Genomic DNA, 23,538 nt, shown 5'->3' with positions numbered 1-23,538 from the left:
ATATTAGCTATGTGTCTGAAATGTGTTTACTTGGTTCTGTTGGAAATGTAGTTTGATTTTTGACTTTTCTTAGCTTAGCTCAGCCTAATGTTCAACTGAAGATTCTCATTTTCAGATTAAAATTATTTTTTTCTCTTTGTTGAATTAAGTATATTTCATCAGAATTTAGCATATTAATCTGATGGATGGATTTATTGATTCCTTATTTACTATGATTTGATCAGATATTTTTCTAATACCTACAATATTCAAGGCTCTTGAGAAGACATAGTGTAAAATATGATCCCTGAGGAGCTTGTTTTGAAGTTGTAAACAGGTTGACTACAGAATATAAATTGCTTGTATATCAGGCTTCAACTTTATTCTCCATTGTAGGAAGCAGAAAATATTTGCAGCCTTTCCACCCTCATTTTATAAATAGTTAACATGATGGAACTCTTCAGTGTGAGATGGTAGTTGGGCCACCAGTATGGAAATAAGATGAAGGAAATGACACGGAATTTGGAGAGTTCAGCCTCTACATTTCTTGGGTTAGTCATCTGAGATCAAGAGAAAATAATAACAGATAACATTTATTAAGCTATTATCTCCCATAATCTTTATAAAACCCTACAAGTAAGTCCCATGGAAAGCAGTGGCATCGCTATTATAGCTTTAGGAATTGTTTTCTTGGAAATGTCCTTCATAATTTAAACAGTTTAGTTCTCTGCAGGAGAGAGTAACAGTTAGTATTTGTTATTTAATTAAATAATTAATATTTTATAATTAATAAAAATACTGAGTATTAAAAGACATTTCACACCTATCATTCAATACAGTAAAGCTGTAGTATTTAATTTAGGTATTATTATTTTTAAAGACTTTTTCTTACTCTTGACACATACACATTTTAATAAATGTTTCTGTCTATACAGTATTTTAAAATATACTTAATAAAATTGTATCTTAATTTTTTTCTTCTTGATCCTTGATCCTGGAATTCAAATTAGATTCATTTAATTTTTATTGAATTTTGGTATTACTTTGTCAGTCATATAGTATATAATAAAATGTGTGTCTATATGTATGTATGTATATATATATACATGTGTATGTAATATAGCTATGTTGATAAATTAGATATGTGTTAAATTTCAATGTTTTACTACTATGGAAATTTTATTTCTTTATTGTCTGCATTTCATTAATTTTTGTTACCTTTAAATATCTGGACAACTGAGAGGAGTTGTTTGTTTACATTAGTACAATGATGAAAACAAAATCACTATAGTTGACCCTTGAACTGTTAGAGATTAAGAGCACTGACCCTCTGTGAAATTGAAAATCTGCCTGTAATTTACAGTCTGTTCTCTGTATATACAGTTTGGTTCCTCCATATCTATGGTTCTGCATCCCTGGGTTCAACCAGCCATGGATTGTGTAGTACTGTTGTATTCACTATTGAAAAAAATCCTCATATAAGTGGACCCATGCAGTTCAAACTCATGTTGATCAACTGGCAACTCTATGTACTACATTTATATTATAATAGAGAATATTTCATTGAAAGGCTTGAAATCTTTTTTTATATTTTGTATCTGTTGGATTTTATATGTGTGCTGTGTGTGGTAAGTTGCTGCAGTCATGTCCCGTCTTTGAGACTCCATGGACTATAGCCTGCCAGGCTCCTCTGTCCATGAATTCTGCAGGCAAGAATACTGGCATGGGTTGCCATTTCCTACTCTAGGGGATTTTCCTGACCCAGGGATCGAACCTGAGTCTCTTATATCAACTCCTGCATTGGCAGGCAGGTTCTTTGCCACTAACGTCATCTGGGAAGCCTAGACTTTACATATCCTGGCTCAAATAGATATTTTTTCTTACTAATTTCAAGAACTTTGTCCGTCATTTGATAGTTATATGTTAAATGAAATAGATTTCAAATTGGAAATTTTAGTTCTTCCTGACTTCACAATTTATAACAAATGATAGATTTTGCCCGTGTTAGATGACAAATGGCATCCATTCATTCAGCATGTATTTTATGATGGTCTGTAGTATCAGGCACACTTCTAGCTTTAGAACAGTGGGAGAGAAACACAGGCATGGGCCTGCCTGGATGGATCTAATAGTCAATACTGTTTCCTTGATTTTAGATCCAAATAGTTGTTCTTGTACACTAGGATTTATCTGCCTTGATCATTATTTTTAAGGAAAGAATTAGAGAATTGATGGTAATCAAAGCCTACGGAACATACAGTATTCACTTGTATTATTGCTTTGCTTCCAAATTATGAATTCCAGCACTCAGCCATTGTTCAGTTTGCTGAGGGATGTTTTTCTTTGAATCGAATTGTAATTTTAGAAAAATGTGCTCTAAAACACTTAGTTTTTAAAAAGTTGTGGTAAAATATACTTATCATAAAAGACATTTTAGCCATTTTTAAAGTGCACAAACATTAATTGCTTTTACACTGTTGTGTTCGTAAAGAACCCACCTGCTAATGCAGGAAATGTAAGAGATGTGGGTTCGATCCCTGGGTTGGGAAGATCCTCTGGAGGAGGGCACCCACTCCAGTATTCTTGCCTGGAGAATCCCATGGACAGAGGAGCCTGGTGGGCTATAGTCCATAGGGTTGCACAGAGTTGGACACGACTGAGTGACTTAGCACCGCAGCACTCCAGTAACCAGTGTTGTGCAGCCATCACCACTATTCATTTCCAGAAGTTTTGTTCATCCCAAATAGAAACTCTGCTTAAGATCTTTACTTCCAATTTTTAGAGAAAGTGGGCTTCCCTGGTGGCTCAGTGGTAAAGAATCTGCCTGTCAGACAGATGTAGGTTCTATCCCTGGGTCAGAAAGATTCCTTGAGAAGGAAATAGCAACCCACTCCAGTATTCTTGCCTGGTAACTCCCATGGGCAGAGGAGCCTGGCGGGCTATAGTCTGTGAGGTCACAAAGAGTCAGATATGATTTAGGGACTAAACAACAACAGTATTAGAGAAATTACAACACCAACATTAGAGAAATACTGCTTATTTTCTTCCTTTTTCAGGTCTAGTCTCAAGAATATGAGTTCTTCCAACAACCCATATTTAGTGCAATCTACTTGTATTTAACTGAATTCTGAGCTTGTCATTTTAATTAGAATGGTTCCTTTTGATTTGTACTTGTTCTTCAGTTCTGAGTATCGATTAAAAATGCATCATCCTCCATTTTACTGTCATTTTATATTTGTTTGCTCCTTTTGGAGCAATGAAATAGATCCGCATGAAGTTTGAAGGAGATCAAACTAAATGTAAACATGCATAACGTTTCGTAAGGAAGGGAAGAAAGATTGGGAATTAAAGACTGTGGTACACAATCAAGTCTGACAGTCTCAGACGCAACTGGTTTTCTTCCCCTCCTGCTAAATGCCTGGAACAAGAAGCCCGTCCAGCATAAAAGATATTTGGGCCTGTGATCTAAAAGAGTTCAGTCCCTCAAACACTGGTCACAAGTTGGACTCAACAGGAAGGATTTTTTAGTACGTCCTCCATCTGTATTAATCTTTGTGCTGAAACTAAAATACAGCTGTTTAAAAGAGTTTTAAAACTTATTTCTGAAAGAGTATTAAATACCCTATTCAGATTACTTTTTTCCCCCTGAGATGTGGTTTCCTTGGCTACTTCTCTTCCTCATTTGTAACGATCACACACTCCTGTTACACAATAAAGAAATGGAGAAATTACCAAAGACTCTCAGACAATTATTTTAGAGTTTTAGACAGCAAATAAAAATTTAAGAAAATAAGTATGAAAGTCATTTGAATTTTTACTTTACCTGTTAAGTAAGAAAATTTGTATTACTTTGACTAGTAGTATATGAGTATATATTTCTTTTGATATGACAACAGCATAATTTTCATCTGTGTTTATTTTTAAAGAATGACAGTCCTAATGAAATATATTTTTTACAGCTAAAAGATGGTGGAAAAGCATCCCAGGCAAACGTAAGAATAGGTGACGTGGTTCTCAGCATTGATGGAATAAGTGCCCATGGCATGACTCATCTGGAAGCCCAGAACAAGATTAAGGGTTGTACAGACTCTTTGAATATGACTCTGCAAAGGTAAATTTTTTTCATTTGGTTCTGATAGAGAAAACAACACTGACAAATGTGTTTTTGTGTGTCTGATTCATGTTGTTAAGTAAGAAGCAGTTTCTACTGCCGTTGTTTCAGGGAAATAAATAAGAAATAGAATAACTTTTAAATTGGGTATTGAGCAGTATGAGAACTGGTGAAAGCTTTGGTTATAAGCCATGTATTTGCATACTCATAACTATTGTGTGTATAGTTTCAGAGAGTTTAAGAATTTCTGCAATTTCTCAGTAGAATGCAGCCTAAGGATTCTTGTTATAGGGTAAAACTCTTGACCTTAATATTCTAGACAGTGTATTAAAAGGTATTTTTTAAAAAATTTGGCTCTTCTTTTACCATGTTTTTTGCCTTTTTACCCCTGGATGGAAAAATATAATTTTAATACATTTATTTGAGGTCCAGATTTTCTGAACTTAGTTTGGTTTCAATTTTAAAATAGCTAAACATCTTGTTGATTGTATTATATCAGGTCTTTTCAGCATCCCAACATTTGAACTGTATTGAGATCACCTGAATTGCTTCTTAGAAATACTTCTAGGAAACTTGTACAGCCACTATGGAGAACAGTGTGGAGATTTCTTAAAAAACTGGAAATAGAACTGCCATACAACCCAGCAATCCCACTGCTGGGCATACACACCGAGGAAACCAGAATTGAAAGAGATGCGTGTACCCCAGTGTTCATCACAGCACTGTTTACAATAGCCAGGACATGGAGGCAACCTAGATGTCCATTGGCAGATGAATGGATAAGAAAGCTGTGGTACATATACAAAATGGAATATTACTCAGCCATTAAAAAGAATGCATTTGAATCAGTTCTGATGAGGTGGATGAAACTGGAGCCTATTATACAGAGTGAAGTAAGTCAGAAAGAGAAACACCAATACAGTATATTAATGCATACATATGGAATTTAGAAAGATGGTAATGATGACCCTATATGTAAGACAGCAGAAGAGACACGGATGTAAAGAATAGATTTTTGGACTCTGTGGGAGAAGGCGAGAGTGGGATGATTTGTGAGAATAGTGTTGAAACATGTATATTATCATATGTGAAATAGATCACCAGTCCAGGTTCAATGCATGACACAGGGTGCCCAGGGCTGGTGCACTGGGATGACCCTGAGGGATGGGGTGGGGAGGGAGGTTCAGGATGGGGAACTCATGTACACCCATGGCTGATTCATGTGAAGGTATGGTAAAAACCACCACAATATTGTAAAGTAATTAGCCTCCAATTAAAATAAATAAAGAAAAAAGAAAAAAAATACTGCTAGGAATCCGACTATCTGGAAGTAAGGACCGAGAATTATATATTAACCAGTTTTCTATGATTATTATGAAATACAAGGTTAGGACCACTTCAGTGTCTTGGGTTGAGGGGAAAGTAGGGGAAAGAGAGAATAGGAGGGTTCTTGAATGAGGGCTGTGAAGCTGTACATTTATAAGGAAGGTTTACCAGGTGGTCATGAAGGGTTTTAAGCAAGGCTTTCTTTTGATAATTGTATTAATGGAAAGGTTCTCTGTTCTATAAAATTTGGAAAATGCCGTTTCTCATGCCGTTGTCATCGTTTAGTCGGTAAGTCATGTGCAACCCTCTTGTGACCCCATGGACTGTGCCCACCAGGCTACCCTGTCCATGGAATTTCCCAGGCAAAAATACTGGAGTGGGTTACCATTTCCTTCTCCAAAACATCTCATAGTCTTCCATAAATTGTTGTTTTTATTATGAGTCTTTATGAGGGGAATAATGTATGCTATATCTTCCTATTATTTTTAACTATGAAGCCTTTTTATTCTTGGAGTCTCTCCTGGGAGGATTTAAAGGATATATAGAAGATAAATTATATGTAATTTTCTGGATGAGTATCAATTTTGTCTTAAAAGTGAATAGGAGAAATCTAGAAAAACTTAGAGATTACTCTGCTGTATCATGACTTTCTGACCAGTTCCCATTTGGGGGCGTGTGTGTGTATCTGTCTGTATGTCTGTATGTCTTTGTGTGTTTCTATGTGTGAAATTCCTTTCAGTGGGACTGTTGAATCAAAGTTAATGTGTATTTAAATTTTGAAAGCTAGTAGCTGTACATTTCAGTGGATACAAAAGTAATCAATGAGAAAAAATAACCTTGCTAAAAAGTTCTATTTTGATAGTTTTTGTTCTATATATTGAGACATGTAACACAAAAATTGTTACTAATTAAGAGAAAATAGGCATTTTTACTAAGTATGAATTTTGAAAGGGAACCAAGAAGTTAAGAAACTTAATGTGTCATGAGATACCAACACAACAAAGCAAGGATGTTGTTAGGTTGTTTCTGCTATTCGCAAGTGAAAGCTTATGTGTGGTATAAACTTTTTTTCTGGGCTGTATATGGTTTCTTTCATAGTAGCCTACTTGTTTTCATATTGTGCTGACTGTTTTATGACCTAGTACAGTATCTTATTTTCTGTTGAAAAGACTTCTAGGTTCCACGAGAGTAGATGAAAACCAGATGTTACCCTGTTTGGATGGGTTTCTAGTTTGAGTAATCTGCTACTAATTTTAATATAGATTCTTTTAGGCTACTTAAATGCAGAATCTTACAAGCCAACTTGTTGCAAATACTTGGAGATACTACTTAATCTTATCCTCATATATCTGAGTATGGATATTCAGAGACCCACAATATGAGAGAGAATTTTAGAGTCCTGTTTTTCATTGTTATTGTTCTCAATTTTTTAAACACGTCTTGTGTTAGGTTATGTCAGCCTGAAAGAGATTTGCATTTAAGAGAAGTCATGGTATAACCCTCACAATGCTACTGAAGAAATACTTTTTGCTTTTTTATGAAAAAAATAAAACTTTGAAGAGTTATCTCTAATCTTTCCCTATACTAAGGCCATTTTATTCCTAAGTTCTCTTTCTTATATTAAAGCAAAAATTTTTTTCCCACTCATTTATGAATTTGAACAACAACATCCTTACTTGGCTTCCAGTCACCTTACTGTCTTTATTCCATCTCTCACCCACTAGTCTGCTCAGGATTCTCCTTCCAAATTGAATAACCTACAACAGTGCTTTCTCTGATTTCTTCATGACTGTCTAGTACTCTCCTTTACAGACTTGTCTTTAGTTTGGTTTCCCTAGAAGCAGAACCTGAGATGGGATTCATGTACAAGTGATTTCTCAAGAGAGTTGTTTCATATGTTACTTACAAGGGAGTGGATGAAGCAGGACTGGGAAGAAGAAACTGAGATGAGCAAGGATATGGTTTCAGGGATGTCTATCTTCAGCTTGCCCCAGGAGAAAGCTTGGGAACAACATTGTACCATGGAGTGAGTCTTGTCTTGACGGAACTGGGTTTTTGTCTCCTCTCCCCTGCATTTGTTAGTCATTGGTCACCATTGTCCTGGAAGTGTGTGTGTGTGTGTGTGTGTGTGTATGCAGGGGAGGGCTAGGAGCTTCTGTGGCTTCCACAGAAAGTTGCTGTGTGAACCATTAGCAATATAGGGAGCACCTTGGAGCTGAATGTACCAAACCAGTAGACTGGTTCCAGAGGACCCACGCTGGGTGCCAGCATCATGTGCTGTGAGGTTGCATCTAGACTGAAGACCTCTGCTCAGAGGATTAGGCTCTCTGTGACCCAGGCCCAATCTGGTTGTCCTCCTCAGATCATCAGTACTCATCAGAAGATGCTATCTTTCCATTTAAGACAGGTTTCTTACTGTCCCTCACATGCCTTTTTTTCCTCTTACAAACTTGGCTTCATATGGAATGCCCTCCCAATCTTCACTGCCAGTGAGTGCCTCCACATCCTCGGACGCCATACTGAAGCTCATCATCCCCCCGTAGTCTTTTCTAACTTTCAATTTGTTCATTCCCCCCACCCCAAACTCCTGTGACAAGTTTATACTGTTCGACTTAGCATTTAATTATATGCTAGATATAACCAGGACTTTCAGGACAGATCCGATGAATCATATACAAGTAACCCTAATTGGTCAATAGTCATACTTTATAATGCCTATGTCATTAACTGACTGCTTCCGTACATTAGTTCTATTTCACCAGCTAGACTATTTGAAAGCAAAGACCACATTTATTTGCACTGTCAGTGTTTGACAACATCTTGTAGAGGTGGCAGGAATACACAGAAGAACTATACAAAAAAGATCTTCAAGACCAAAATACTCACGATGGTGTGATCACTCACCTAGAGCCAGACACTCTGGTATGTGAAGTCAAGTGGGCCTTAGAAAGCATCACTACGAACAAAGCTAGTGGAGGTGATGGAATTCCAGCAGAGCTATTTCAAATCCTGAAAGGTGATGCTGTGAAAGTGCTGTACTCAATATGCCAGCAAATTTGGAAAACTCAGCAGTGACCACAGGACTGCAAAAGGTCAGTTTTCATTCCAATCCCAAAGAAAGGCAATGCCAAAGAATGCTGAAACTACTGCACAATTGCACTCATCTCACACGCTAGTAAAGTAATGCTCAAAATTCTCCAAGCCAGGCTTCAGCAATACGTGATCCGTGAACGTCCAGATGTTCAAGCTGGTTTTAGAAAAGGCAGAGGAACCAGAGATCAAATTGCCAACATCCACTGGATCATGGAAAAAGCAAGGGAGTTCCAGAAAAACATCTATTTCTGCTTTATTGACTATGCCAAAGCCTTTGACTGTGTGGATCACAATAAACTGTGGACAATTCTGAAAGAGATGGGAATACCAAATGACCTGACCTGCCTCTTGAGAAACCTATATGCAGGTCAAGAAGCAACAGTTAGAACTGGATGTGGAACAACCAACTGGTTCCAAATAGTAAAAGGAGTATGTCAAGGCTGTATATTGTCACCCTGCTTATTTAACTTATATGCAGAATACATCATGAGAAATGCTGGGCTGGAAGAAGCACAAGCTGGAATCAAGATTGCCGGGAGAAATATCAATAACCTCAGATATGCAGATGATACCACCCTTATGGCAGAAAGTGAAGAGGAACTAAAAAGCCTCTTGATGGAAGTGAGAGAGGAGAGTGAAAAAGTTGGCTTAAAGCTCAACATTCAGAAAACGAAGATCATGGCATCCAGTCCCATCACTTCATGGGAGATAGATGGGGAAACAGTGGAAACAGTGTCTGACTTTTGGGCTCCAAAATCACTGCAGATGGTGACTGCAGCCATGAAATTAAAAGACGCTTACTCCTTGGAAGAAAAGTTATGACCAACCTAGATAGCATATTGAAAAGCAGAGACGTTACTTTGCCAACAAAGGTCCATCTAGTCAAGGCTATGGTTTTTCCAGTAGTCATGTATGGATGTGAGAGTTGGACTGTGAAGAAAGCTTAGCACTGAAGAATTGATGCTTTTGAACTGTGGTGTTGGAGAAGACTCTTGAGAGTCCCTTGGACTGCAAGGAGATCCAACCAGTCCATTCTGAAGGAGATCAACCCTGGGATTTCTTTGGAAGGAATGATATGATGCTAAAGCTGAAACTCCAGTACTTTGGCCACGTCATGCGAAGAGTTGACTCATTGGAAAAGACTCTGATGCTGGGAGGGATTGGGAGCAGGAGAAGGGGACGACAGAGGATGAGATGGCTGGATGGCATCACGGATTCAATGGGCGTGAGTCTGAGTGAACTCCGGGAGTTGGTGATGGACAGGGAGGCCTGGTGTGGTGGGATTCATGGGGTCACGAAGAGTCGGACACGACTGAGCAACTGAACTGAACTGAACTGTATAGTTTGGTGTTTTCAGTGTCATTTGATTGGTACCAGCATTATTTCTCAAACTTGGCATTATTTATTTATTCCACAGGTGTATTGTGAGCCATTACTATATGCCAGGCACTGTTATAGATGCTAAGAACACTGAGCAGTGAGCAAAGCAAGCAAAATCCCTGTTCTCATAGTGCTGATCTTCTGGTGAGCAGAGACAGACAATAAACAAGTAAAAGTGTGTCATATGTTACATGATGATATACTATGTCATGGAGAAAATCAAACCATGTAGTGGGCATAGGGAACACAGGAGCGGAAAATTGCAATTTTAAATAGAGGTGGTCAGGAGAGCCTCAGTGAGAAAATTATTGGATACCTTGATCATGAGTGCCCCAGGCAGAGGGAAAGTTGGTGCAATGGCCCTGTCAGGAGGCCAGAGGGCTTGGAGAGAGTGAATGAAGGCAGAAGGGTCAGAAGTGAGGTCAGAGAAGTAGTAGGAAGTTCATGGAGATGAGACAGGTCTTGTAGGACCCATGGGTCACTCTAATGTTTGTAATCAAGTTTAAGTTTTCCAGAAGTCTCAAACAAACCCTGTGCGTACCAGGACCCAGACCCCACAGAGACTGAGACAGAACTGTGTTTGAGTGTCTCCTACAGAGGTACGGGTCAGCCGTGGACTGCTGCAGGGGCAGGGGCTCTGGGTGCAGCAGACCTGGGTATGGCATAAGCCCTCTTGGAGGAGGTGGCCATTAACCCCACCACAGAACTTACATAGGACTGGGGAAACAGACTCTTGGAGGGTACAAACAGAATCTCGTGCATTCCAGGACCCAGGAGAAAGGAGCAGTGACCTCACAAGAGACTGACCCAGACTTGCACGTGAGTGTCTAGGAGTCTCTGGCAGAGGTGTGGGTCAGCCGTGGGCTGCTGCAGGGTTGGGGGCACTGCGTGCAGCAGTGTGTGCATGGGACCTTTCGAGGGAGACTGCCATTATCTTCATTGCCTCCACCATAGTTTGGCCTTGGGTCAAATAACAGGGAGGGAATACAGTCCCACCCATCAACAGAAAGTTGGATTAAAGATTTACTGAGCATGGCCCTGCCCATCAGAACAAGACCCAGTTTCCCCCTCAGTCAGTCTCTCCCATCAGGAAGCTTTCATAAGCCTCTTACCCTTCTCCATCTGAGAGCAGACAGACTGAAAACCACAATCACAGGAACTAACCAATCTGATCTCATGGACCACAGCCTTGTCTAACTCAATGAAACTATGAGCCGTGCTGTGTAGGGCCACCTGAGACAGATGGGTCATGGGGGAGAGTTCCCTTGCTGTCCAAGGGACTCTCAAGAGTCTTCTCCAACACCACAGTTCAAAAGCCTTAATTCTTTGGCCCGGTAATAAAGCTCATATACTATTTCCATTGATATCCTAAAATACTAAGATGACTCACTATATTCTAGTATCTAATGAATATAAAGGTGTGAAAGATTTCATTTCGATTTGTCTTTTACCTTTGCATAGGATTAGAAAATATTTTTTCCCCCGAAACTGGCACTGATTCTAAGAGCATTAGAAACTAGACAATGAAAAATTATATTTCAGATTATTTCTCCTCTTGTGAGAATCAGGCAAATTGTATTGTGCTGTTTTTAACCATCAAGTGCTTTTTGCCTATGTGTTTGATTCATATCAAAGTGGATCATTTAAAAAATTATGTTATTTTAGCTAATAAAAGAAAAAAAGATATTTTCTGAAGCTTCGATGTCAAATAACTCTATGAGCTATATTAGAGTTGGAGCCTATGAATAAAATTTTTAATTTTCATATTATTTCAATAATTCTTTGCATAACATAGATAAACTTGCTACTGACTTACTGTGTGAATTGGGATAAATTGCTAAATTTCTGGGCCTTAATTTTCTTGACCATAAAATAAGGTCATGAATATTTCTATGTTCCCTAAATTCTGTTTCTTGTTCTGGTTTTTCAACTGTAAATGGGTAAGTTCCCTAGAGCTTGCTATTAGATCAAACTAACTTAAGTTTGCTTGTTTTGGCTGAGAGAATCGGGAAACTGGACTTTTTTCTTTGGAGTTATCTTAAACTCTGCCAGGTTAGGAAAGTCACTTGTACTACCCTGCCGACTTTAAGGTGAAAGGTAGGTCAGACAGATATTCAAACAGCACTTAATCATAAAAAAAACTTATATACATTTTCCCCTATTTTATATTTTAAAATTAATCCTCTCAGAATCACAGAAAATATATATAACTTTTCTAATCTTCCTTGTTTTTTTGTTTTTACATTATTAGTAGTGGCATGTCTGTGGGTTTGTTTGCTTATTTACTTTGGTTCCTTAGACTTCATTTAGTATATAGCTTGTTATGATTGGAAGTGAAAGATCTAGAAGGGTTGAGTATTGAAAAATATTGATGTATTCTCTTACTTCCTCCGCCTTTTTCCTCATCCTTCAAACAACAAAAAAATTGTCAGACGTCCAGTAACTACTACTAATGAATGACACATTGGGATAATTTAATAGGCACATTGAATTACAAGAAAAGAGAAGTAGCTTTGGTACCACACTGAAGCTGTTAGCCATATTTTGTTTCATTTTAATGGATTGCTTAACATCCTATTACTGTTAAATTTAATGAGTTCAGCTCTGTTCTTTCCCTCTGAGCATAGAGACAAGATTTTTAAAAGTTTTTTTTTTAATCCAAGTTTTCAGTTCTCTCGGATATTTCGATTCGTGTGAATTAAAAGGCATTTAGTTTGACTATCTTTTCTTTTAGTTGGAGCTGCACATTATCCCACCCACCTCAGGTTCCCTTTTTGCCTTTGGTGTTGCACGTGCGTTTTGTTTCTTTCTTTCTTTTCAGCTGTGCTGGGTCTTTGTTGCTGCAGGGACTTCTCTCTAGTTGCAGAGAACAGGGGCTACTCTGCATTTCAGTACCCGGGTTTCCCATCGCTGTGGCTTCTCTGATTGTGGAGCTCAGTACCCGGGTTTCCCTTCGCTGTGGCTTCTCTGGTTGTGGAGCTCAGTACCCGGGTTTCCCATCGCTGTGGCTTCTCTGGTTGTGGAGCTCAGTACCCGGGTTTCCCATCGCTGTGGCTTCTCTGGTTGTGACTCCTGGCCTCTACAGAGCACAGGCTCTGTGGTTGTGCTGAATGGGCTTAGTTGCTCGTCGGTATGTGGGATTTTCCTGGACCAGGGATGGAACCCCTGTCCTCTACACTGGCAGGTGAATTCTTTACCACTGAGCCACCGGGGAAGCCGTTCGTATGCTTTTTGAATGTGTTTTCTGCAATTTAGATTTTACTGTTTTTATGGTCATTTATATTGGTTTTAATTTCTTTTTAAAATTTTGTTTGGAGTATAACATTTGCAGGACTGTGATTAAACTTTCCTCCACCTCATCGTTAAAAATAGAACTGCTGCTTAGGAAAGGGGGTGAGGGCAAGCAAACCATTGGCATCTCTTTTGCGCAGATCTTTTCACATATATCGTTAAATCCTCCCTTCCGTCCACTGAAGAGTGAGTTAATATACCCATTTTCCAGATGGTTTATTTCATGGTATCAAGAGTTTATGTGACTTGCCTAACAAACTTAGGTCATGTCAAAGACTGTGCCCACTCTAGTTTTTTTATACTAGGACTTATTGACTATGGTCACCTAATAAAATGTGATAAGATAGGATTCAGTTGGGGTAACTCTTTGACTCTTTCAATTGAAAACAACAGTGTCCCTTTTCACTCTCACCTTTTTCTGTTCTGTTGTAAATAGTATGCATAAATTATTTCCTATATGCTTCTTAGATCCTGTGTGGTAGAACAAAACTAAAAGAGATAAAGGAGGCTAAATAGGTTGGTGCGTCACTAGACAGGAACATTCATTTGTACTGATTTGTATATGTAAGTTGGCCTGTCCTAAATCAGAATATCATCTTTCTTTTTCTCTCTCAAGTTTATCAGCCTGTTGACTATATTTGCTAAATTATTTATGTATTAATACCTCTTCAACAGGCTTCTGTATGTATCCCATGAATAACTCAGGTTTCAGGAATTTTTTAAAAAAATATGTTTTGAAGACTTTTTGCTTAGTCTGATACTGACAGGAGGAGATACCATAACTGTCAATTAACAAATCCATCAGCAGACATGAAAGAGAAATAGCTCTCTTCTCTTCATTTCAGTAGGGATAAAGACTGTTGCAAATGAAGTCTCAAGTTAGTGCATCTCTTTTGATAGTAGCAATTTGACAGTAGCAGATTTGGTAAATATGAATTCATCAGGGTGTATTTTGCATTTTGAAATTCTTACCTGAACTTTGCCTCTTGAAAGCAGGAAGTTATTTTTAAGCGTAAAAGTCTTATTTACTTTTCTGAAGGAAAAAAATTACTTCAGTAATAATTGTAAGAAATAATACATTAAAAGACCTGTTTAAAGCTTCATGGTAAGTTTTTAATGTATAGAATATTTCATATGTGCAGAATTTCAAAACAAGGCCATGAAGTAGAGATAATAAAGAAGGGGACTGGTAATAAAACTGGCTTTGGTTTGGTATAAACCTTGATCCCACTGCTTCCTAGCTGTGTGACCTTAGGCTTATCACTGAGTTCAGTTAACCATTTGTAAATAGGCATAGCATTGTAATAACTGCCTTCTAGAGTTCTTATAACGGAGAAGGAAATGGCAACCCACTCCAGTGTTCTTGCCTGGAGAATCCCAGGGACGGGGGAGCCTGGTGGGCTGCCGTCTGTGGGGTCGCACACGACTGAAGTGACTTAGCAGCAGCAGCAGAGCTCTTATAAAGATTAGATGAAAAACACATGTAAAGAACCTAGAACATGACAGAGATAAGTTTTGTCTCCTTTCTTCCTGTTTCTCACTTCAGTGTGAGTAACTATTAATACAGTATCCATTGTAAGGTTACTTCCAGGAGGTCATATTTATTTTGTTTCTTAGCAACAAAATGGGTGTGACTAGAGGGAAATAGGGAGAAAATGAGAGGGCAGTCCGGTAAGTAGTTATCTTCGAAAGTCAGAAAGATGATGATGCCAAGTGTTAGAAGAAAGGATTCTTTAGTTAAGTGAGTGGTTTTTGATCATACAGCTGTAATTAAAGCTTTTTAAAAGCATGTGGGTATATAAACATTATGCTGAGTGCCAGCTAACTACTGCTTTGGCTAAAAAATTGTCTCAACCAATAATTTATGGCAGCAAAGAGAAATCAGTATACACCTCGACTTGTTTATTTGGCTAATTCCTCTTGTTATCCTTATAGGGACAATGCAGATGTAATTCCTTTTTATTGTGAGTTAACCCAGAAAGACAAGCAAAATAATTTTTTTTTCTGTCACTCAACCAAATTCATGTGTATTCCCATTAATTTCCTGAGTAACATTAAAATCAAGTTAAATTGCAAACTTTTGGACTGTGTTTTTATGATACTTGAAATAATTTTCTAAGTTTTCATCAACACTATCATTACTTAAGTTTAGTTGGAAATTTTCATAATGTTCCAAATTTTTGAAAATTGTACTTTTCTGTATTTACTATGATCAGAAGCCATAAAGGGTAGATATAAAGAGAATGATTTATGATTTCTGCCTTTAAAGAATTTGTATCTATTTTTTAAGACATTCATGGAGATAAGAGACAGAGGTGCTACATAGATTCAAAGAGGGCAAGACCCAATTGAAATGAAAAGGCTTCCTGGAGGTGCCGAATCCTGGGCAAGACCTTGATGAGAAGGCTATCTCGTGGAGGCCAGTCCCCAGACATCTGTTGGGAGGAGCACGTGGGCCACTTTGCAGTGGAGACAGGAATAAAAGTTAGATTCGAATAGTGCTTTGCAGATTTTTAGAAATAATGGATTATTTATTTGTCCAAAATGTTTTTGTTATCGTGAAGATGCATCTGATTACTAAGTGACTCTTAAAACTAAGAGAAGTATTTTTGTATGAAAGATAAACTATTTAACTGCCTCTTTCAAACTGGATTTTAATCTCTTTGAGACATTGAACAATAGAAATACCTCTTTTCCAGATTCCATAGATTCTATAATGTTTACGTAGATTTCATTTTCTAATGAGAAACTTGTTCGCTTAGTAAGGCAAAGAATTATCTCCGAGGGATCAAAGTAAATTGTTTCTTTATTGAAACTTTCAAACTTTACTGTGATATTTTTCATTTGCACATGTAATTTTTGTTGCTACATAGTTTTTACAGTTGGAATTTGTATTATACAGAAAAGTATTTATTTTTAGTAATCGATTATATTGGTGATAGCAATGTCTATGTTTCCAAGGACTTTAGATAATAGTTTTTCTTCTGAATTGGTTGATGGAAAAAGTGTTAAAGTTGCTGTGGATGCCATTGCTGATAGCAGCATTGTTTACAGTTGCCAGGGTGTGGAAGCAGCCTAAGTGTCCATCGGCAGATAAGTGGATAAAGAAGACGGGGCGTATGTACACGGTGGAACACTACTCAGTCACAAAAAGAATGACATTTTTGCCATTTGCAGCAACATGGATGGGCTTGGACTTATGCTAAGCTAAATAAGTCCAAGAAAGATAGACACTGTATGATATCACTTATAAGTGGAATAAAAAAAAATGAACTAATGAACTAGTGAAAAAAACAGAAGAAGTAGGCACACAAATACAGAGACACGCTGGGGCTTACTTGTGGGGGAAGAAAAGGCAGAGCGGCAGTATACAGTAGGGGATCACAAAAGGATTGTTATGGATTACATGAAATCACGCATGTGAAACTTTTGAAAACTGTAAAGCATTATAGTATGAGAAAGTAAAATAAAATACCAAACACTTAAAAAAAAATTCCTTGGTATGCAATTTCAGTCTTATTTCTTGGTACATAGTAGGAATTTAGTAAGTAAAGCATATTAAAAAAAAAAGAAACCGAGATTTTAAATTCTTACTCCAACAAGTTACTGAGCTAAGAACTTGATATACTTTAGTCATTTAACTGTCACAGCTGTTATTGTGGCAGATATTGATATTAACCCTCCACTTTACAGGGAAATAAAAACTTCAAACTCACACAAGTTGTAAGCAAGCCAGAAGTCAAGCTCAAATCTGTTTTCCTAATATGATGATTTTTCTACATTGTCACACTGACCCTTTAAACAAAGGAATTAAAAAATATTTTTATTGTATAGTTATTGTAGTACCTGTTGTCTAAAAGTTCATTTTACTTTTTCAAATATACCACAGTAAGAATTTTTGCCATTGAATTTGTTCCATAGGAAGTGCAGAAACAGGCAGTGATGGAGACATTTGTTTAATATTCCAGTAAATTTCAAATCCCATTGAAAATACTAGCAAGTAGTCAATGCTTTCTGAAAAATTTGCTTTTTAGAAGCTCACAAAATAGTCTAGCAATAATACTACCTCATCCTTTAGCAGCTCCAATGTATACATTCTCTGGATAAATTAAAGTAGCATTAATAATAAAGCTGTAGAACAGTGTTTCAGTTGAATTAAAATGCATGACTAAGTTCAAGTATAGAGACAGACTTCATAGATTCATAGCATTTTGAGAGTTTGAAGCAGCTACAGCTGTCAACCTGTGGAGCTCTTCTTAGTCCACCTACACCATTTGTCTCTATTTGTACTTTAAAATTTCTTTGTGATCTGTAAAAAAATACCTGTAGTGACCACTCTTTGACACTGGATTGGATTAGTACAGCAGAGGAGGGTCACAGAGGCCAGCCTGTGAGCTGAACCTTCTCATTCCAACACTTGTCACCTGGCTCTACTCTTTCCTCCTTCTGTTTTGTGGCCCAAGTATTCAAAAGAGTGTTCTTTTAGGCATCTCATCAGTATCCTAACCCAGGTGTGGGAAGTATGCTGGATTTTATCTCATCAGTATCTTAACCCAGGTGTGGGAAGTATGTTGGATTTAGTAATAAAGTGTTTATAGGAAATACCGTAACTGTTAACGAAGCCAACATGTGTCATCTTTTCCCCTACTTTCTTTAAGTTGCCCATCTTCCTGCATTTCTTTCTTTACAGCCTTAAAATCCCTCCTCTTGATTCTGAGGGGTCCAGATGTTCTCCCTGAATTAGACATATAGACATATAGAATTCTCAGCACTGGGCCTTCACTAGCTCCCACCTACATGTACACCTGTGAAGAATATATTATTCTACATGTGTACACGTAGTCTACATGTCTGAAGCATGAATAATCCATATGCAACCGAATTATAGAAATAAGAAAACTGTTTATGTTAGTTTCACTGGACATAGAGACCTTAAAAATACTAAAGCACAGCTGCCTCCCCCACTCTATCACTCACTCCCCTGCAACACACACACACACACACACACACACACACAGGTGGGATGACTGGTGATGGCAGGAAGGAGCAGAGTAGCATTGTTCCATCACCCGAAGTTTTGAATTCTGAAAAGGAAGAATTGTTTAGACTGAGGGCAGTGAGACTGAGGGCAGAGAGTTTGCAGAGATATCCCAGAGAAGAGAGATCCTAGTTCAGAGTGATTCCACGATTAGAATACGGGGCAAGTTATAGGTTGGTGCAGAAAGAACTTTGTTTTCCCAAGAATCAGATGAGATGGGCTGTCCTTAAAAGCCCTGTAAACACTTTAGCAAGATGTGAATGAGTGACAAGATGAACCTAGCTTTTCTGTAACTTGTACATATGCATGTGTATCTAGATATAATATAGAATTCATAGCCCCAGTTCCTCTGTAGTGTGGAAAACTGCATGTGTACTTTAGGCTGCTGACTGAATGTTTTGGCTAAAGAAGACTTTAATGGAGAATGGAGAAATGTCAGGGAAGATTGGGGCCCCTGAAGCCATGATGTATGGGAGAGAAGGCACCCTCTTTTTCTCCCTCCCTTTCTCCCTTTCTTCTGAAAGCATGTTTATTATGCTAGAATCAGGGACTGGGTAGAGGGAAAAAATGTACCTCTTAGTTCAAGAAGCCCCTAATAGGAAGGAACAGAACAGAATTAGAGGGTTGAGATTATTCTAAAAGGTTCCCAGTTGTCGTAAGTCACATTCTGAATCTTGGTTCTTAGTTAATGGGAATCTGTGAAAGAGTGACTTGGGAATAACAGGTTTTAAAACAATACTTCCTGAGCAGATACTGTGTGTCAGGGCATTCTTTTAAATGCTCTATGTGTAATTCGTTTACTCCTGTCAAGATTTCTGTGTGACATGGATGCAGTTCTTCTTCTTCTGTCAGATATAAGGAAATGGAGGGAAACTATGCCTGCAATCAAATATGGGGTTAGGGCCTAGGTATTGGGGCCTTGTGTAGTGTGTATAAGGCCTGGGGAGGAGGAGACATCGTAGGAGACTGCTTCACAGGTGTGCATGTAGGTGGGAGCTAGTGAAGGCCCATTGCTGAGAATTCTTTTGATGGTGAGGCCAGAAAGTTCCAGAACTGGTTGGGTAAGTTTCTGGTGAGCAGCCTTGCTGATTCCGGTCTTCCTGCTCCCTTGCTCTTGCTTCTGTCTCCCATTTAGGATTCATTCTGTTGCTTTTGTTTTGGTTTTCTTCTCTCCCATTAATAATGCTGATTTACTCATAATTTTAACAAATATTCGTCAGTTTTTTAGTTGGTGTGAGGCTACATTAATTACTGTGCAGTTACAGAAAAGAAAAAAAATAGAGAAACATAGTCCCTGTCTTAACTGGGTGTATTCAGATCAGATAAGTGCAGAACTTGTCATTCAAGTCGGTGTGAGAGAGGCCATGAGAATGATACAAACTTCTGGTCAGACATGCTCATGTGTATACTTCATCTTCCATTCGTATTTCTCAAGTGACTTGAGAGAGCTTCATCTGGTCTTTTGAGATCTGCCGCTCCCTGGCATCTCAAAGGTCAGAGCTGGGCCCCTCATGGGGCCATTACATAGTCTATTTTTAGAGGTATAGACTACTTACTGTCCCTGACAAACACAAGCCCTTCCCAACTTTCCCAATATTTTGGCCTGAGAGAAAAAAAGTTCTCATTCATGTAAAACCTCTTCTTATCTGCTGCTGGACTGTAAGTTCCTAAGGGCAGAGGCCAGGCCTCTCTTGTTTGTAATACGTTCTGACCTTCCTTGTATAGATTTGGCCCATGATGTGTGTTGAAATAGTTGTTGAATACTGCATCTGAGGGTGAAACTTTTACCAAGAATTAGGAAAATTCTGCCCCTTTACCTCTGTCCTCAGGTGTGACAGGTATCCTGGGCAGAGGAGAGGACTGCTGTTCTCCACTGCTTGCTATGTGAATGGAGTCAAGGAGGTAGTGTTTGGGGTCTTAATGGGGTCTTGCATTTTTAAAGGGTTTACATTTACTTCTCATTTTGTTTACCAAGTCTTTGTAGGCCATGGCCCTGCAGAGAAGGGAGGTTTCAGTGGTGAGGGAAGGTTTGGGGGGCCCAGTGCATTTCATGGGCTGTTTAAGTGACTGTGTGTCTTTTCCGGTTAGAAGTCATTGTATTTAATATCGATACACTGACTGAAGCAGTATTTCACTTGTTGGGCAATGAGTAGTTTTCCTTTTCTTTGTTAAACCATTCACTCTGTTTTTATAATTCCGTCTATTCCCAGTGAATTCAGATTCCTTTTATTTCATCTATTTAATAGATTGGGAGTGAATAGCATGTTATCAAGGCTACTGGTAAATTTAGCTTTAGCCTAAATTAGTGATGTAAGTGAGAAAATCATTTAAAAGTCACTTGTCTTTCTTTGAAACAGAGCTTAATGATTACAGTTGCTAATTTTTAAAATATATTTACTGGGGTACCAAGTACACTTTGGCAATTCATTTCATAGTGAGAAAAGAGATTTGTGATGTTTTTCTGGAAAACATCAAACATCTCTGGAAAAATTCAAAACAGATATTTGCATGTAGAATAGCTGTCTTTCACGTATATTCATTCATTAATAGTAATCACTAATATTTACTGTATACTTACAGATTAAGGTGCTTTGAATACACTCACGCATCAGATCTTTTCAGCAGTCATTTTTGGTCCTGTATGTAATAGTTTCTGGTAGCTGATATGACAGATTACCAAAAACTGCGTGGCTTAAAACAACAGAAATTCATTCTCTCACTGTTCTGGAGGCTGGGAGTCTGAAATCAAAAGCGGCGGAAGGACTGCAATCCCTTTGGAAGCTCCAGGGGAGAATTGTTCCTGGCTTCTTCCACCTTGCAGTGGCTGTTTGCATTCCTCACGGCTGCATCACCCCAGTCCCTGCCTCGTGGTCATTTTCTCTCCTGCTCTGCATGTCTGTGTCTTCTACTTTCTGTCTCTTACAGGAGATTTGCCATTGGATAGAGGGCCTACTTGGGTAGTACAGGATGATCGCATAGCAAGACCTTTAGCTTAATTACATCTGAAAAGACCCCTTTTCTAAATACGTAGCATTCACAGGGTCTGGGTGTTAGTGTATGGACTTACCTTTTCGAGGACCACCATTCAATCCATTACAGTCACATACTCTTATTCCCCACATTTTCCAGGGAGGCGCTGATTGAGCAGGGGTTAATCTGTTGTGACCAGAAGCTATGCCTTCCCACCACCACACTGAGCTGTCAACACTAATTTATTCTGCTTAGTCTGTAGATAGTCTGTTTTGAGGCATTACCTGTATGATAGCTACTCCTTTATTTAATTAGGAATTAATTTTAAAAATTTTAATTATTTCTAAATTTGTAATTATTTAATTAGGAACATTTTTTTCTACTTGTTGCGTAGTGTCTGTTTTGGGATGTTTATGCATAAGATTCATTGATGAATTCTCTTGAAAAAGATGGGAGTTACTGTGCCATGGTTAACTCCAGCAGAACAAAAGCAGCATGGACTACCTTTTCTGATTCAGTGAGACCAACCAGAAACATCAGAGTTCTAATCCTGACTTCACTGCTTCCTAACTTCAGGACTATGAGCAATTTACTTCAGTTCTTAAAGCCTCAGTTTCAGTTCAGTTCAGTTCTGTCGCTCAGTTGTGTCCAACTCTTTGCGACCCCATGAGTTGCAACATGCCAGGCCTCCCTGTCCATCACCAACTCCCGGAGTTCACGCAAACTCACGTCCATCGAGTCGGTGATGCCATCCAGACATCTCATCCTCTGTTGTCCCCTTCTCCTCCTGCCTCCAATCCCTCCCAGTATCAGAGTCTTTTCCAATGAGTCAACTCTTCGCACAAGGTGGCCAAAGTATTGGAGTTTCAGTTTTAGCATCATTCCTTCCAAAGAACACCCAGGACTGATCTTTAGAATGGACTGGTTGGATCTCCTTGAAGTCCAAGGGACTCTCAAGAGTCTTCTCCAACACCACAGTTCAAAAGCATCAATTCTTCCGTGCTCAGCTTTCTTCACAGTCCAACTCTCACATCCATACATGACCACTGGAAAAACCATAGCCTTGACTAGACAGACCTTTGTTTGCAAAGTAATGTCTCTGCTTTTTAATATGCTATCTAGGTTGGTCATAACTTTCCTTCCAAAGAGTAAGTGTCTTTTAATTTCCTGGCTGCAGTCACCATCTGTGGTGATTTTGGAGCCCCCCAAAATAAAGTCTGACACTGCTTCCACTGTTCCCCCATCTATTTCCCATGAAGTGATGGGACCAGATGCCATGATCTTAGTCACATCCACAGCTAGGTATTGTTTTTGCTTTGGCTCCATCCTTTCATTCTTTCTGGAGTTATTTCTCCACTGATCTCCAGTAGCATATTGGGCACCTACCGATCTGGGGAGTTCCTCTTTTGGTATCCTATCATTTTGCCTTTCATACTGTTCATGGGGTTCTCAAGGCAAGAATACTGAAGTGGTTTGCCATCCACTTCTCCAGTGGACCACATTCTGTCAGACCTCTCCACCATGACCTGCCCGTCTTGGGTGGCCCCACAGGGCATGGCTTAGTTTCATTGAGTTAGACAAGGCTGTGGTCCAAATGTGACTAGATTGACTAGTTTCTGTGATTACGGTTACAGTGTGTCTGCCCTCTGATGCCCTCTTGCAGCACCTCCCGTCTTACTTGGGTTTCTCTTACCTTGGACGTGGGGTTATTTACTCATAAATAAGGAACCTCTATTTTGTAGAGTAGTTAGATTAGTTAAAAAATTAAACCTCAGTATTTAATAAGTAGTTTGCCAAATCAGGACTTCCCCATGGCTCAAACAGTAAAGAATCTGCCTGCAATGCAAGATAACCTGGTTTCAATCCCTGGGTTGGGAAGATCTCCTGGAGAAAGAAATGGCAACCCATTCCAGTATTCTTGCCTGGGAAATTCCATGGACAGAGGAGCCTGGGGGCTACAGTCCACGGGGTTGGACACAGCTGAGTGACCGTATTTCATTTTATTACATTGCGAAATCAACTGTACTTCAATTAAAGTTAGTTTACCTACATTAAGCATATGTTTTTTAAAACTATAATTGTAATGTATAGGAATGTTTTATTTAGTCCTCTTTACTTTTAATAAAAGTCATGAGTTTTGTTTTATTTTTATAGATTTTTGAAAAATTAATTCTTATTGGAGTAGAGCTATGTTACAAGTATGTGTTGGTTTCTGCTGTATAGCAAAGTGAATCAGTTATACATATATCCACTCTTTTTTTAGATTCCCTTCCCATTGAGGTCACCACAGAGTGTTGAGTAGAGTTCCCTGTGGTATACAATAGATTCTCATTCATTATCTACTTTATAG

General features: G+C 38.5%; 1 protein-coding gene across 8 annotated transcripts in view; it reads left to right on the top strand.

Annotated features, from left to right (window-relative positions):
* The window catches only part of PDLIM5 (PDZ and LIM domain 5), a 239,383-nt gene that overhangs the window by 68,624 nt on the left and 147,221 nt on the right, over positions 1-23,538 (top strand). For all 8 annotated transcript variants that reach the window (XM_018049298.1, XM_018049299.1, XM_018049300.1 and 5 more), the window contains exon 3: positions 3,939-4,090. In XM_018049298.1, coding sequence (XP_017904787.1) covers positions 3,939-4,090 — 152 coding nt within the window. The remainder of the gene's footprint in view (positions 1-3,938; positions 4,091-23,538) is intronic.

Source organism: Capra hircus, chromosome 6, assembly GCF_001704415.2.
Source record: "Capra hircus breed San Clemente chromosome 6, ASM170441v1, whole genome shotgun sequence".
NCBI classification, from domain to species: Eukaryota; Metazoa; Chordata; class Mammalia; order Artiodactyla; family Bovidae; genus Capra; species Capra hircus.
The sequence above is the reverse complement of the archived record's forward strand: the minus strand, read 5'-3'. Positions and strand labels throughout refer to the sequence as shown.